The sequence below is a fragment of the Syzygium oleosum genome, unplaced genomic scaffold (assembly GCF_021117445.2).
Source record: "Syzygium oleosum isolate NSW1041296 unplaced genomic scaffold, Sole_v2.1 Sole_v2.38, whole genome shotgun sequence".
Classification (NCBI taxonomy): domain Eukaryota; kingdom Viridiplantae; phylum Streptophyta; class Magnoliopsida; order Myrtales; family Myrtaceae; genus Syzygium; species Syzygium oleosum.
In genome coordinates this window covers 559,249-572,243 of record NW_026607522.1, presented here as the reverse complement: position 1 = coordinate 572,243, position 12,995 = coordinate 559,249, and the positions used below count along the sequence as shown (strand labels likewise).

General features: G+C 37.3%; 1 protein-coding gene across 1 annotated transcript; it reads right to left on the bottom strand.

The window, feature by feature from the left end:
• Positions 1–1,503: 1,503 nt before the first annotated feature.
• LOC115691371 (uncharacterized) lies at positions 1,504–9,654 on the bottom strand. Its single transcript, XM_030617979.2, has 16 exons — positions 9,416–9,654; positions 8,997–9,095; positions 8,798–8,889; positions 8,026–8,126; positions 7,182–7,272; positions 6,542–6,600; positions 6,314–6,434; positions 6,063–6,131; positions 5,291–5,343; positions 5,057–5,165; positions 4,418–4,588; positions 4,175–4,333; positions 3,381–3,473; positions 2,974–3,156; positions 2,418–2,623; positions 1,504–2,140 (listed from the first exon to the last, which is right to left on the bottom strand). Exons 1-16 carry the CDS (start codon positions 9,546–9,548, stop codon positions 1,786–1,788), a joined length of 2,094 nt encoding a protein of 697 aa, XP_030473839.1. The 5' UTR covers positions 9,549–9,654; the 3' UTR covers positions 1,504–1,785.
• Positions 9,655–12,995: the final 3,341 nt, after the last annotated feature.

Here is a 12,995-nt window from a genome sequence, read left to right as displayed (position 1 = left end):
AAGGACCCATTTTTTCTCGATTCATTTGGTTAAAACACATGCCATATGAACTGTTAGAATATCTAAGTATTAAACCACTTCTCCGCTCATCAATTTAAACTTTTGAGTTCGACTTTCTTCATATGCTATTAGAGCCAGCTTATGCTATTTTAGCGTGTGTGTACACCTCCGTTATTTAAATTTCACGTGTCACTCCTAATCCGGCTTACACGTGAAAAAGGGTATTGAAAATGTCCTACGTTGCTTGACAATGAGGTTTATATAATCATTATATATATCCAATCTCTTTTTATTTATCAGTTTAAGTTTTTGAGTTAAACTTTTTAACATGAACCATAGATTAGCATAAGCATACCCATGTGTTGACTTTGTTTGTCAGCTTTCATTCCATTGATACGGTAAACTATCTCTCTCTCTCTCTCTCCTCCCCAACTTGAGGGATGTTTCTTTACTTATTTCCTATGTCTTGATTGAGTGCAATTAATGGTCTTTGTTTAGTGGCTCATTCGATTCAATTATGAGGATACCATCCTAATAGAATATGTATTATCCTCATGCACACGCTTCGATTGGTTTATAATAAGATATCTGACTCGGACTAAACCGATTGGGACGGTCATTTATTTAATGCCTGATTAGATGTAAATCGTGCATCATACATTTTCAGCTTTCCTTTTTTTCTTCTTTTGGTAAAAGAAAAGGAAAAAGAAAAACAGTGACTTGTGAAGTGCGCATGCCCTGCACACCAAAACACGAGCAGAAACGAGGTTATCACCACAATTCACGTGCATGAATCGCCATAAGCTCCGAGGGATTATTTTATAAGTATCTACCTATTTCTATCTATGTATTTAAGTCAACATTGGATTTTTTTTCTCACTTAACTAAACATTCCAAGAATACCCTTTTATTAAATAATGTAATGACTAAAAAAAGGACGTGACGAATACATATCCAATAATTTCTCACTACCCTCAATGGTCTTAATTCAGTTTAGTACCATATACTATGTTCATGGATATGACAAGTATTGTTCATACCCATGACGGACAGGAGGCCAATTCAATCTTAAACCCTTCACTTATACCCCCATGACAAGTATTATTCATATCCATGACGGACAGGAGGCTAATTCAGTCTTAAACCCTTCACTTATGTCATTTTAGTCCTAAATCTTTTGATGATTTGCCAATTAGTCATAAACTTTTCAATTGTATCAATTTAATCATAAACCATTTGAAAATTTGCCAATTTAGTCCTAAGTATATTATTTGGATATTTGGCCGAAAGGACTACATTAACAAATCATCAAAAAGTTTAGGATAAAATTGATACAATTGAAAAGTTTATGACTAAATTGCCATAATTGAAAGGTTGCAGATTTAATTGGCCCCCATACAATAAATTACTCTTTGAACAATATTGGCCGTCATGGACTAACTTTTACATATCGGGACTTCATAGAAATTGCACTTTTAGTGTAACCATAAAACGAAAATTGCATTTGAGCGTAACCAAAAATGAAATTGCATTTGAGAAACTTACGTTCTCTTGGAGCCAACCACTGCTCACTCACGTGAAATTGTGTTACCTTACAATGCCCCCAAACAGGGGAAGATTGAACTCCCTGAGCATCCAGATCTAGAGTTAATCCTCTATCCAATGAGTCAAAAAGAATAGGCACCGCAATTTCAGTGACAACCCTCGCGTATGCCTCGTCAACTAATTTAGAATGCTACATAATACAAGAACAAAAAGGGATACAAAGAGAGACCACTGTGTCAGTTACCGGCGACCTCTTCTTCCTCTCCCGCGGTGTCCTCTCCCACGGTGTCCTCTCCCTCTGCCGGGAAAGCCTTGTTTATCCGACTTCAACCCTAGTGATTGAATTCCCCTCCTCTTTTCACGCCGGGGATCTCTGTCCTCCTCGTCTTCTACATACTTGGCTGAGCTTCTGGAAATAAAGGATATTTCTCTGGACCCTCCCGGTCCCAACTTGACATCCTTTGCAGCACCAGGAGTGCGCTGGCCGCGTTGGAGAGCCGCCACCCTCTCTCCCAAAGGAAGAGAATCCTCCTTTGCTAGTGACACGCGGTTGAAGAACGCCTCTGCGTGACGCTCGTCCTTAACTTCATATAATCTACAATTCATCAACAGAAAATATTAGCCATAAAAAATAAAAAGCAAATCTCATGTATCCCCGACACTCAATCCAATGAGTCCACGCAGTTCACTTCCAGTGTTCTTTTTAGCCTGCGGGTTTTAAAACATACATGCATGCCACAGAAATCCATAGGAGAAGTCATTAATGAGACCCCACACCGGGTAAAGAGGAAACATTGATTCCCCCCAATTTTCAGCAAGGTAATAGGCACTGTCCACCACACCATCCATAATTGGCTATGGAGAAAATTTACCTTGGAACATGAGACTTCTTTTTGCTTCTATCATCAGCCTCTTCCTCTGATGTCTGACACTCAGCAGAGGCATCAGAATAATCTGAACCATCATCATCCTCCATTCCAACAGGCTCAAAATGCTCCTCAACCAACGATGGTTGCTTCTTGGAAGACATTGGATGTAAGGAAATGTACTCTTGTGATTGTTCATCAATTTGATAGTCCTGTGGACAACAATCAAAAGTATATCGAATTTCAATAGGCACACAAATAAAATAACCAAACCATAAGTTTTGAAACTTAACATCCTAGGATTTTGCAAATTTAAGACGACAAGACTAAACCTAGCCATTGGCAACTTCCAAATATACATACATATATCCACACACTCGTTGAAATAAGTATAAGTGCATATGTACACTACTTATTCTCCTAAGAATAATCAGTTCATCATCAGCATCAGACCATGCAAAATCTACTGAAGAAAGTTGGGTGCCAGAGTGAGAAAGTAAAGCAAGAGCTTCAGCACCAGCTAAACCCTTCAGCACAGTATGGCGTGTGAGGTTTCCTTTACCTTATTTTCAAACATAGCTGTAAATCTTTCATCTTTAAGAACTTCACTGTCGAGTCCTTTCTTCTTCTTTGATTTTTTCTTGGACTCATTGTCTTCACTTTCTTTATTCTCGTTTTCAGCGTCATCATTCTCAAGGAGACGAGCAGCAAGAACCCTGTTAACTTTAGGTAATTTTCTTTTAATCTGCAAGAAAAAAACAATAATCAATTAGTTAAATGATTACTACTCACAGGTAATGGCCGACTAGGAAGCATTTGCCCATGTCAAACCAATTACACTTAGAAAAGCTTCCAACAGCTTCTGGAGCCAAATCTGCTGTGTCATTCCCATTTATGCAAAGCTAAGATGAGGCTAAATAGCTACAGAGATCATATGCAAACAAGTAAGGAAATCTTGCATTCACTAACCGTGATCCGAGAGGCACGTTCGGCTTCTAACTTCTCTTTCTTTCTCTGCTCTATATATGCATCATATGCAAAAGGATCTGCTAATGCCTTTGCCTGCAATTTCGAAATTATATTGAGAAAAAGAGTTGCGTTCATATTTTCTCTAAAAGATCTTTATCAATAATGATCAGCTCATTACTCAAAAGTCTAGATATACTCAATCACATGCAAGGAAACTTAAAAACTTGAAAAGCAGGGTTTTTTTTCCTCCCACAATCCATAACTTAAGGCAATACAGGCTGCAATATTACATGCATAAAGTAAAACATCCTGACATCACGTCATTAGCAATACAAAGGTGAACATCCCCTACATCAGATACAAGAACACTATTGTTTAACAATAATTAAAAAATGAACTTCTGAAATCAGCATAATCAATATTTCATTGCATTTTCCCAACCTATTTCTCTGAATTATCAAAACCATCTAATTAATAATAAGGGCCCAATTCTTCAGAATAATTTTTTTGTGCATATATAAACTCAATAGGTTGTAATTTTGGAAAAATTTCTGGGTAAACCCTACATGATTACGCATACACATAAGTGGACAAGTGCCTATTTATGCATGTTCCCATGCAAACAGAGAGACGTGTACTGGTGTCAAGCTAAAATGGCACGGGAAGCAGAACTTCGCTCAAACAAATGTCGAGAACATTTTCCCCTATATGCAAGATCAATGGTAAATGACCAAAACAAAAGTTGCAGCATAATAAAGCATTTTACAGCATAAAATCAGAGGAGATGGACTCACTCTCTTGTAAAGACGGTGATCAATAAAGAACCCATGCATATAAGCTCTTAGAAGGTTTGTGCCGATCAAGTTTGTCAAATTCAACTTTTCAAGGTCCTCTTTTGTTACAAATTTGAAGTCGTCATATATAGTCGTTTGACCTCCCTCCTCAAGCTCCTCCTATAAAAGGAAAAACTTGAATGAAACTATAGTACTCACCAAGGATAGAATAGAGTAGAAGCAAATAACACTTTAGAACCAGACCGTCAAGCTTTCAAGATAAGCACACCACTTAGGGGCAGGTCCAAGAGCAGGTACGAAATAAGAGGGTATTTGGCTGCAATCCAAGGCCAGTAACATCAGTCCACTGTCCCTGAACACACATATGTCATTTATTGTTCCACCAGTCGGTTCAATGCTGGTCATGCCATCACCCTGACATCCAACAGAAACCGGTTTAAATTTGAACAAACTTGCAACAGGGAGTATTGACAAAGAACAAATTCTGAAAATTCTTTCTACAACAGCGACAAGACTCAAAAATGTCAATTTTAAACAAAATGATCTAAAGACCCAGGTAAAAGTTAACATACTGAATTTTGCATTGCTGCTGGAAAGATATCAAAAATACTACTTGAACACAGAAATAATGACGATAAAAGATAAGGACATACAGTGTTCATTTTGTCTAAGAAACTCTAATTGTCAAATTTCAGTCTTACTATACTAGGAAAGGCAAAAATAGAGAAAACCTGCACTCATATGTCAATCTAGGCATTGTCCTCCTATAAGGCTTTAATAATAACTTAACCAGGCTGAATACACAACATCAACAGTTTTTACCGTAAATGCTTTGCGCCATATACAAAGAACGTACAGAAAGGAAAAATAAGAAGCACTTACCGTCTCCGGGTCCCAAATCCTGACAACATGGTTATCAGTGGAAATCAACTTAGGGTTTTCAGAATTCAGAGTGCGATGCCACTTAATATCCAATATTGCACTGCCATACCTGCATAACAACATAACCTGTTTTTTGTTATCAAGAAAAATGAAAAAACATGATCGTTTCAAACTGAGGCAAAACCGAAAAAAGGGGCACAACTTGATAATCTGAATAACCAAGAGAAATCTCACATGTGATCCTTTACTCGTAAGGGAAGAGAGGAACGCAAATCATAGATCATAACCTGCATCGTGAGTAAGATATTAGATTGCTATTTCAGTAAATAAAAGTTTTAACCTCTCGGTATAATCGAAGTATGGCTCCAAATAAGGTGGATGTTGCAAAGTCAGGAATTCACAAAATGTCCATCACCAACAGGATCTTCATAACCAATTGTCTAGTAGAAAGTGAGCATGAATGTGATCATAGAACTTTACTGAACATGATTTGATAATCAGACTGGATCAACCCTTTTTACTTTGACCCTCGGCACACCATTTAAATATTTGGTGCCTGTATGCCGTAAACACCAGCAAAACCACCCCCACTATGACTCTTCTCTCATCCAACCCCTTGAAGTCTTGTCAAACAATCATGGGTCCCTTCTTATCAAATTTCCCATGTAATTTAGTAACTCAACCGTCTACAGGATAAAAGGCCTCTGAAAAGAAATCTACAATCACCTTCCAAACCATCCGAAGTTCTCTCAACCTCAATAACCACACTCGAAACAGTCCTGTTTCTTGATAATGACCAAATACACAAACACTAAAAAGTGTAACGCGCAACGCAAGCATGATCTTTGCGGTGCTTGATGTCTGAATGTAATAACAGAAGTTCCTCAGGAAAAATATTTACGAGCTTGAGAACAGCAAAAGCCTACAAAAGTACAGTAGCAAGTGCTTCGAAAAGGTGGATTGAGGAAAGGCTGTTTGTCCACTTATGGTAAGAATGGCATCATACCTTGCCTGCACTACTTCCGACAGCCATCAAGAAGCCCCCATCTCCATCAAATTCCACAGCAGTGACCTCCTGCAAGTCAGGCAAGTACATGAGAAAACTTCACCTCTCCATGAGATGAAAACACAATGATGCGAGTGCTTCTGCATGCATTTGGCACTAAAGAAAGAACTCCCCCACACATCCATGTTTCATTTTCAGCTCCATGTTGAAAAGATCTAGATAAGTATTTAAGAACCAGGCAGCAGGCTTACTGAGTCAATGTCTCCAGTAGGTGCAACTGCATTTATCCTACCAACAGAAGATCTCATTCTCAAGTCAAAACATTCGAGAGCACCATCTTCACCACCACATGCAACAAGCCCATGAAGCTTGCTGAAATGTAGAAAACATCCTTGTCAATTCCAAAGCACATTGCACCATGTGTAAATTCAATAACTATATGGAAATATTGAATTTAAGATGCATGTTACTATATCAACCTTCGAGAAACTACATTCAGTGCTGGCGATTGAGTGCTAAGAGAGGAGAGAAATCGTCCCTGGCAAGAAAAAACCAGAAGTTAAAATTATATAGGAAAAAAAATTGGCCCCATATTTGAGAAGACAAGAAAAAATAGTCACCAGGGAAAGGAAAGATTAAATCAATTATCCTATTCTTCTATCCTTTTTTTTTGGGTTTTGTTGTTGGTTGGAGGGGGGGGTGGTGGGTGTGTTTGTTTATCAATCATGAGCTCCTCGAAAGTAAGAATATTCCCCAGAGATTTATCATTGCAAGGACAAAATGGATCCCTCTCACTGAGCACCAACGAATATGGCAAATAACATAAGATATCATAACTTGTGAGTAGAAGACACTTTTCCAAGTTTTTAATAGAACTCTGAACAACTGGAAAAATGCATTGAATTCCCTTTCTTCCACATGAAGGTCCCGCACACAAAAACAAGAAGTTCATGTACACTTGAAGTTACATCATTTAAGCGTAGAATTGGCCAAGATCTAGAGTTGAAAAATAAAAATTTCCCATCTCTCAAACTATAGTTGGACAACAAGCAACTGCAAACAATACAAAGAAAAACAATTCAATAACTCATCATAGTGTAAGAAGGATTACACAAGAACCTGTTCTAAATTTATTCTGTACAAATCAGGAGAAGATGCAGCGCATAGCAAGTCACACGACCAGCAGTCATATGCCATATCCCTTCCCATCCTGCAAATGACACACCCAGAGAAATGGCTTTAAACAAAACGACTCACGAAAAACAGAATGTCAATGCATCAATAGTAAAAGCCTAAAGGTATAGATATTCTCTAAATTCCAATAACTGCAACTCATCTCAAAAAACTATCCCACACGGAACATACAAGGGAAACAATCTGTGATAGGAAATTCTCCAGGTGAGGCATAGAACACACATAATCTATTTTTCGATGGAGGGAAAAACAACTTCCACAAAGACACAAGTGTTCAAGTCAGGATGAACATAAAAACTAGTGAGGCATCCCCAGGTGCTAGGTATGTTATCTTCAGAAAGGAAGTAGTTCCAATCAACTACATCAAAAACTACGTTGTAAACTTACTACATTCAGAAGACACCAAATCTCATGGAATAGGCAAGACACAAAAGCGGCAAGACAGATTATGATGTCTCCTTCTAAACCAAAGGGATATCAGCATTCTGAAGTTAAGAAATTAGAAAAGGAAACATTGAAAATGTTGAAAAGACTCAGGAGACAGGTCTGTTTGGTCCAAGTCTGTCCTAGTGAAGGCAGGGGCCTAGAAGTGAGTCCGAAATGTCAATGATGTTTCTTTGCATTAATTGTACAAACTAAATGTGTAAGACTTAAGAGCATGGAATTATCATGCATGCTACAAATATAAAATTTGGATAATCTAAGCATATCATCAAATAACAATTTTCAATCATAAACCATCTGTATTGGGAAAGAACTGAATAAGTACCTCGGAATCCGTAGGCTGTAGTGTTTTCCATACTTAGCATGTAAATAGACAGAACGATCCGCACATAGGAAGGCGAGCTTAGAGTAGTCATCACCCAAAACCTAGGCAATATAGCACAATATTTGCACAACATGAAAACTTGTTCAAACAGTATGTCCCACTTAACATCTAAAAAATTTCAAACATTAAATTCAACAGAGCAAAGTGGAATAATTTCAACTTTCCATGGTACAAACTATTGCCACACGGATGGCTAAGATGCCATCATCCTTCTTATCCTTCTACTCAGGCAAGTATACTATCAATGAACCCTTACGAGTCAGAGAACTAAATCATGTGTTAACAAAGAACTTCGTCATACATTACTTTTCTTTGGATCCATGATTCTTCTGGTGACTCGAGGTGAAATTCCAAATACCGCAAATGAAATTATGAAAGAAATTCACAGCTTCAGCATCACAGTTATGATAATAGATATTGCTCAAATTTTTACTTTATCAAGCTCACAGAATGTAATATGCGAGTGAAACAATCCACAGAAAGAGACCAAACAGAATATTGACTATGAGCTTGCATAGTTGCAATCCGAGAAAAGATGGCAAACTTCCAAAAAAGTACTTCATAGTGCACAACATGCAGAAATTGAATTTTTGGAACTTTGTCGCCCATAAAAGCCGATTGCGAAGTATCTAAAGAGAGAAAGAGACATCACAACAAGCACAACAATTCACCAGTTCAAGAGTTATAGCATATGATGGATGGGGAAAAGCACCTCGAAATCAATTATCTCCGAATCCAAGTGTCTTTCAAACTTCAAAGCCAATTCCCTTAGCTCATATACTTTCATCTGAGGTGGATATATACCTGCTTTGCAGAAATACATCGGAGACGCGTCAAGTCCCGTAAGCTCTTACAATCTTTCATATTTCTTCCCTTGAAGAAGTAATTAAAGAAAGAAACAGCGAGAGAACCTGATGCAATAAGATACTCCCCGTCGGGGGTCGCTTTAATCCTCGTCGTCGCAGTTTCAAACCTCAAGTCCTGTATCAACTCTACCCTTTGCATATAATCTGATCACACAAACGAAGTGAAGTCACCCCACCAAGAATACAGCTGAGCCGACCTCCAGGCCAATCATTCAGATTACCATGCTAATCAAATTCCACCAAGTCAGGTGCACGCGGTCACCTGAGCAGGATATCACACCAAGAACCTCCTGCTTCATACTATAAGCACAATGCAAGCATCTCACGTGCCTCGCCCACCCATCACCCGATGAAAAACTAAATTCGAACGCTCGTGCCAATACAAAGCAGGCGCAACCGAAAAAGGGAAAACCCAAGAAAACTAAGAGAGAGACAGAGCGGGAGAGAAGGCGAGGTGGGCATACTCTTGTCTTTGCGAAGAGCGCGGAGCTTCTTGGGGGGTAGCCAGGTGGCGAGGGAGCGCTGCTGAGAGGAGACGGTGTACATCTTCACCCCGTTTATGGAGGTCGACTTCAGGTCTCCTCCTTGATACGCCATCTTCTTCTTCTTCTTCTTCTTCCTTCTTCTTCTTCTTGCTGCTGCTCCTCGGCGGCACCGCCCGTGCGTGGAGGCGAAGGGTTTTTGGTGTCTCTCCCCGACGGTGGGGTGACTTGGGGTAATAGGTGGGGAGGGTGTTAGGTTATCGGGATAGCAATATTCCTATCAGGGTTTTCTCTCGGCCCGGTCCGGTCCGCTTCCTTCGGCTCTTGTCTTTTGGGGATTCGGCTTCCAAAAAAAATGATTAATACTGCGAAAAATCCAAAACTAGTACACTTGTGACAATTTTATCCTGAACTATTTTTTTTATCATAAAAAATCCCAAACCGGTACATCTATGATAAATTTACCCCGAACTATTTTTTTGACATCCAAAAACCCCAAATTTGTACACTTGTAATAATTTTACCCAGAACTAATTTTTTGACCACTAAAAACCCCAAACTGGTACACCTGTGACAAATTTACCCTCCGTTAGTATCCGTTAAATTGGATTAATATCACAAAAAATCACAAATTTGTAACTTGTAACAAACAAATGGATAAAACCCAAAACTGGTACACCTGTCAATTACCCCGTGTCATTAAACTTAGCAATTTGATAATAAAATTTAACGAAAACTAACGAAGGGTAAATTTGTCATAGATATACCAGTTTTAGATTTTTGGTAGTCAAAAAATTCGTTTGGAGGTAAAATTATCACAGGTATACCAGTGTAGAGTTTTTTATGGTAAAAAAAAAATTCGGGGTAAAATTGTCACAGATGTACTGGTTTGGAATTTGTGATCAAAAAAATAGTTTGGGATAAATTTATCACAGATGTACTAGTTTAAGGTTTTTCGTGGTATTAACTCAAAAAAATAAGGCCTAAAAACACACAAAAAGAAAAAGTTGAAAAGAGGCTTTGCTGGTTCGAGTTTCTAGCTTACTTTACGGTTTGTGTCCAAAAGAGAGATAAAGTTTGGGAAAAATTCCAAATGAGAGCATGAAGTGTGATTATTTTCTTAAAGGATTGTTCAAAATGGATCTTATTTTAAATAAATACCTAGAGTGACAAGTCAGTCTCAAATAATGGTTTGAGCTCGCACGATGTTAACCGATCGGCGAGCATGTGATTTTTCCAACCGGTGGGACATGGGCATTTTGTCCAAAAAAATTTTGGATAAGAAAATAGCCAAAACTCTAAATTTAAAATTCCCAAAATTGGTCTTCTCTTTTCCAACCCACGCTATGAACAAAATTAAAATAAAAGAAAGTGTTGCCTGAGCGAGGACCGGTGGGCGCTGGCGGCATGCAACCAAGCTGCAACGTGCAACCGAGTGGCAACGGCGGCAACAATCGAAAGGTGAGGGATTTTGAAAGAAATTAAAAGAAAAAGCTCCTCCTCTTAGGGTTCCTGCAAACCATTCGCTTATCAATGGGCACTAGGGGCGCGAATGATAACCATTTTGTTTCTGTCCAGAACTAGTTTTCTGTTCCCGAAAACAGATTAAGAACAGAAATCCATTTGGTAACGCAATTCCATTTTTCTATTTCTGGAACAACTTTTTGTTCCAGAACTGATTTTGGACCAAAATTCAGAAAAAAAAAAATTGGTTTTCTGTTTTCAGACAAGAAATGAAAACCATTTCTAAAAGAACATGTTTTCTCTCTTCAAAACACATCTCTTCCTAAATTTGTCCGCGATCTGACCTGGTCAAACCGATTCGAACCGGTTCGGTCCTGTTCATTCCCGGCGAGAAAATAAAAAAAATTATAAAAAAAATTAGAAAAATCAGAAAATTCATTAAAAAATTTTATAAAATCCGGAAAATTTCTAAAAATCTCAATTTTTTTCAGAAAATCCATAAAAATTGAAAAATTCCAGAAATATTCGTAAAAATGTCCAGAAAATTAAAAAAAAGTCAGATTTCAGGAAAATAAGAAATTTGGTGAATATTTTCAAAAAAAAAACCAAAAATTAAAAAATTTCAAAACTTCACAGAATGGCTTAGAATACCTGTTGTCACCCACTTTGAGTGAAATTTAAATTTTTGAGATGCCCAAAAATCAAAAAATAAAAATTTCAAAACTTCAGAATGGCTTAGAATACTTAGTGCCACCCACTTTGAGTGAAATTTAAATTTTTTTAGGTACCCAAAAAAATCAAAAAATAAAAAATTTCAAAATTTCACAGAATGGCCTAAAATACATGTGGCCACCCACTTTGAGTAAAATTTAAATATTTTTAGGTGCCCAAAAAAATGAAAAAATAAAAAATAAAAAATTTTAAAACTTCACAAAATGGCTTAGAATACCCGTGGCCACCCACTTTGAGTGAAATTTAAATTTTTTGAGGTGCCCAAAGAAATCAAAAAATAAAAATTTCAAAACTTCATAGAATGGCCTAAAATACATGTGGCCACCCACTTTGAGTGAAATTTAAATTTTTTTAGGTGGCCAAAAAAATGAAAAAATAAAAAAATAAAAAATTTAAAAACTTCACAAAATGGCTTAGAATACCCGTGGCCACCCACTTTGAGTGAAATTTAAATTTTTTGAGTTGCCCAAAAAAATCAAAAAATAAAAAATTTCAAAACTTCATATAATGGCTTAGAATATTTATGGCCACCCACTATACACAAAAATTAAAATTTTTGAGCACCATTCCGTGAAATTTTGAAATTTTTTATTTTTTGAATTTTTTTGGGCACCTCAAAAAAATTAAATTTTATTCAAAGTGAGTGGCCATAGGTATTATAAGCCATTCTGTGAAGTTTTGAATTTTTTGATTTTTTTAAAAAAATTCAACAAATTTCCTATTTTCTCGAAATCTGACTGTTTTTTATTTTCTACAAATTTTTATGAATTTTTCTGGAAATTTTCAATTTTTATGGATTTTCTGATTTTTTTGAGTTTTTTTAGGAATTGTCCGGATTTTCTAATTTTTTATTCCATTTCTAAAAAAAATGGATTTCTGTTCTGGGAAATAAAAATTTGTGTTGTTATCAAACGGGTTTTTGTTTCAGGAAATAGAAATTTTATGCTGTTATCAAACGTGTTTCTGTTCTAGAAATAGAAATTTTTGGTCGTTATCAAACGGATTTTTTTTCTCGGAAACTCATCCTGAAAATAGAAATAGAAAAATCTATTTCTATTTCAGGAATTTTTTCTGGAACAGAATGGTTGTCTTCGCCAGCCCTATTTCTGGCTAAAAATAGAAAAATCTGTTTCTATTTCCTGGACAAGTTTCTAAGCAAAAAGTAGCGTTTGATAACGACACAAAATTTCTGTTCCCGAAATAGAAATTCATTTCATAGGTTATTCTTAAATTTATGTTCCCGGCGATGGCCGGTGCCATCGACCAGCAGGTGACGGCAAGCGGAGGCGGGCAACCGCGATCAGGGGCGGCAGCTAGTGGCGATGGGGGCCATCGGGCAATGGCGGTGGGCAGCAGTGGCTGTCAA

Excerpts from the sequence above, each read along its gene's own strand:
- LOC115691371 (XM_030617979.2), bottom strand. The coding sequence starts at position 9,548 with ATGGCGTATCAAGGAGGAGACCTGAAGTCGACCTCCATAAACGGGGTG. Across the intron at positions 9,096-9,415 it reads CGCTCTTCGCAAAGACAAGA|ATTATATGCAAAGGGTAGAG; the intron begins GTATGCCCACCT and ends TTGTGTGATCAG. Across the intron at positions 6,132-6,313 it reads CTACTGGAGACATTGACTCA|GAGGTCACTGCTGTGGAATT; the intron begins GTAAGCCTGCTG and ends CCTGACTTGCAG.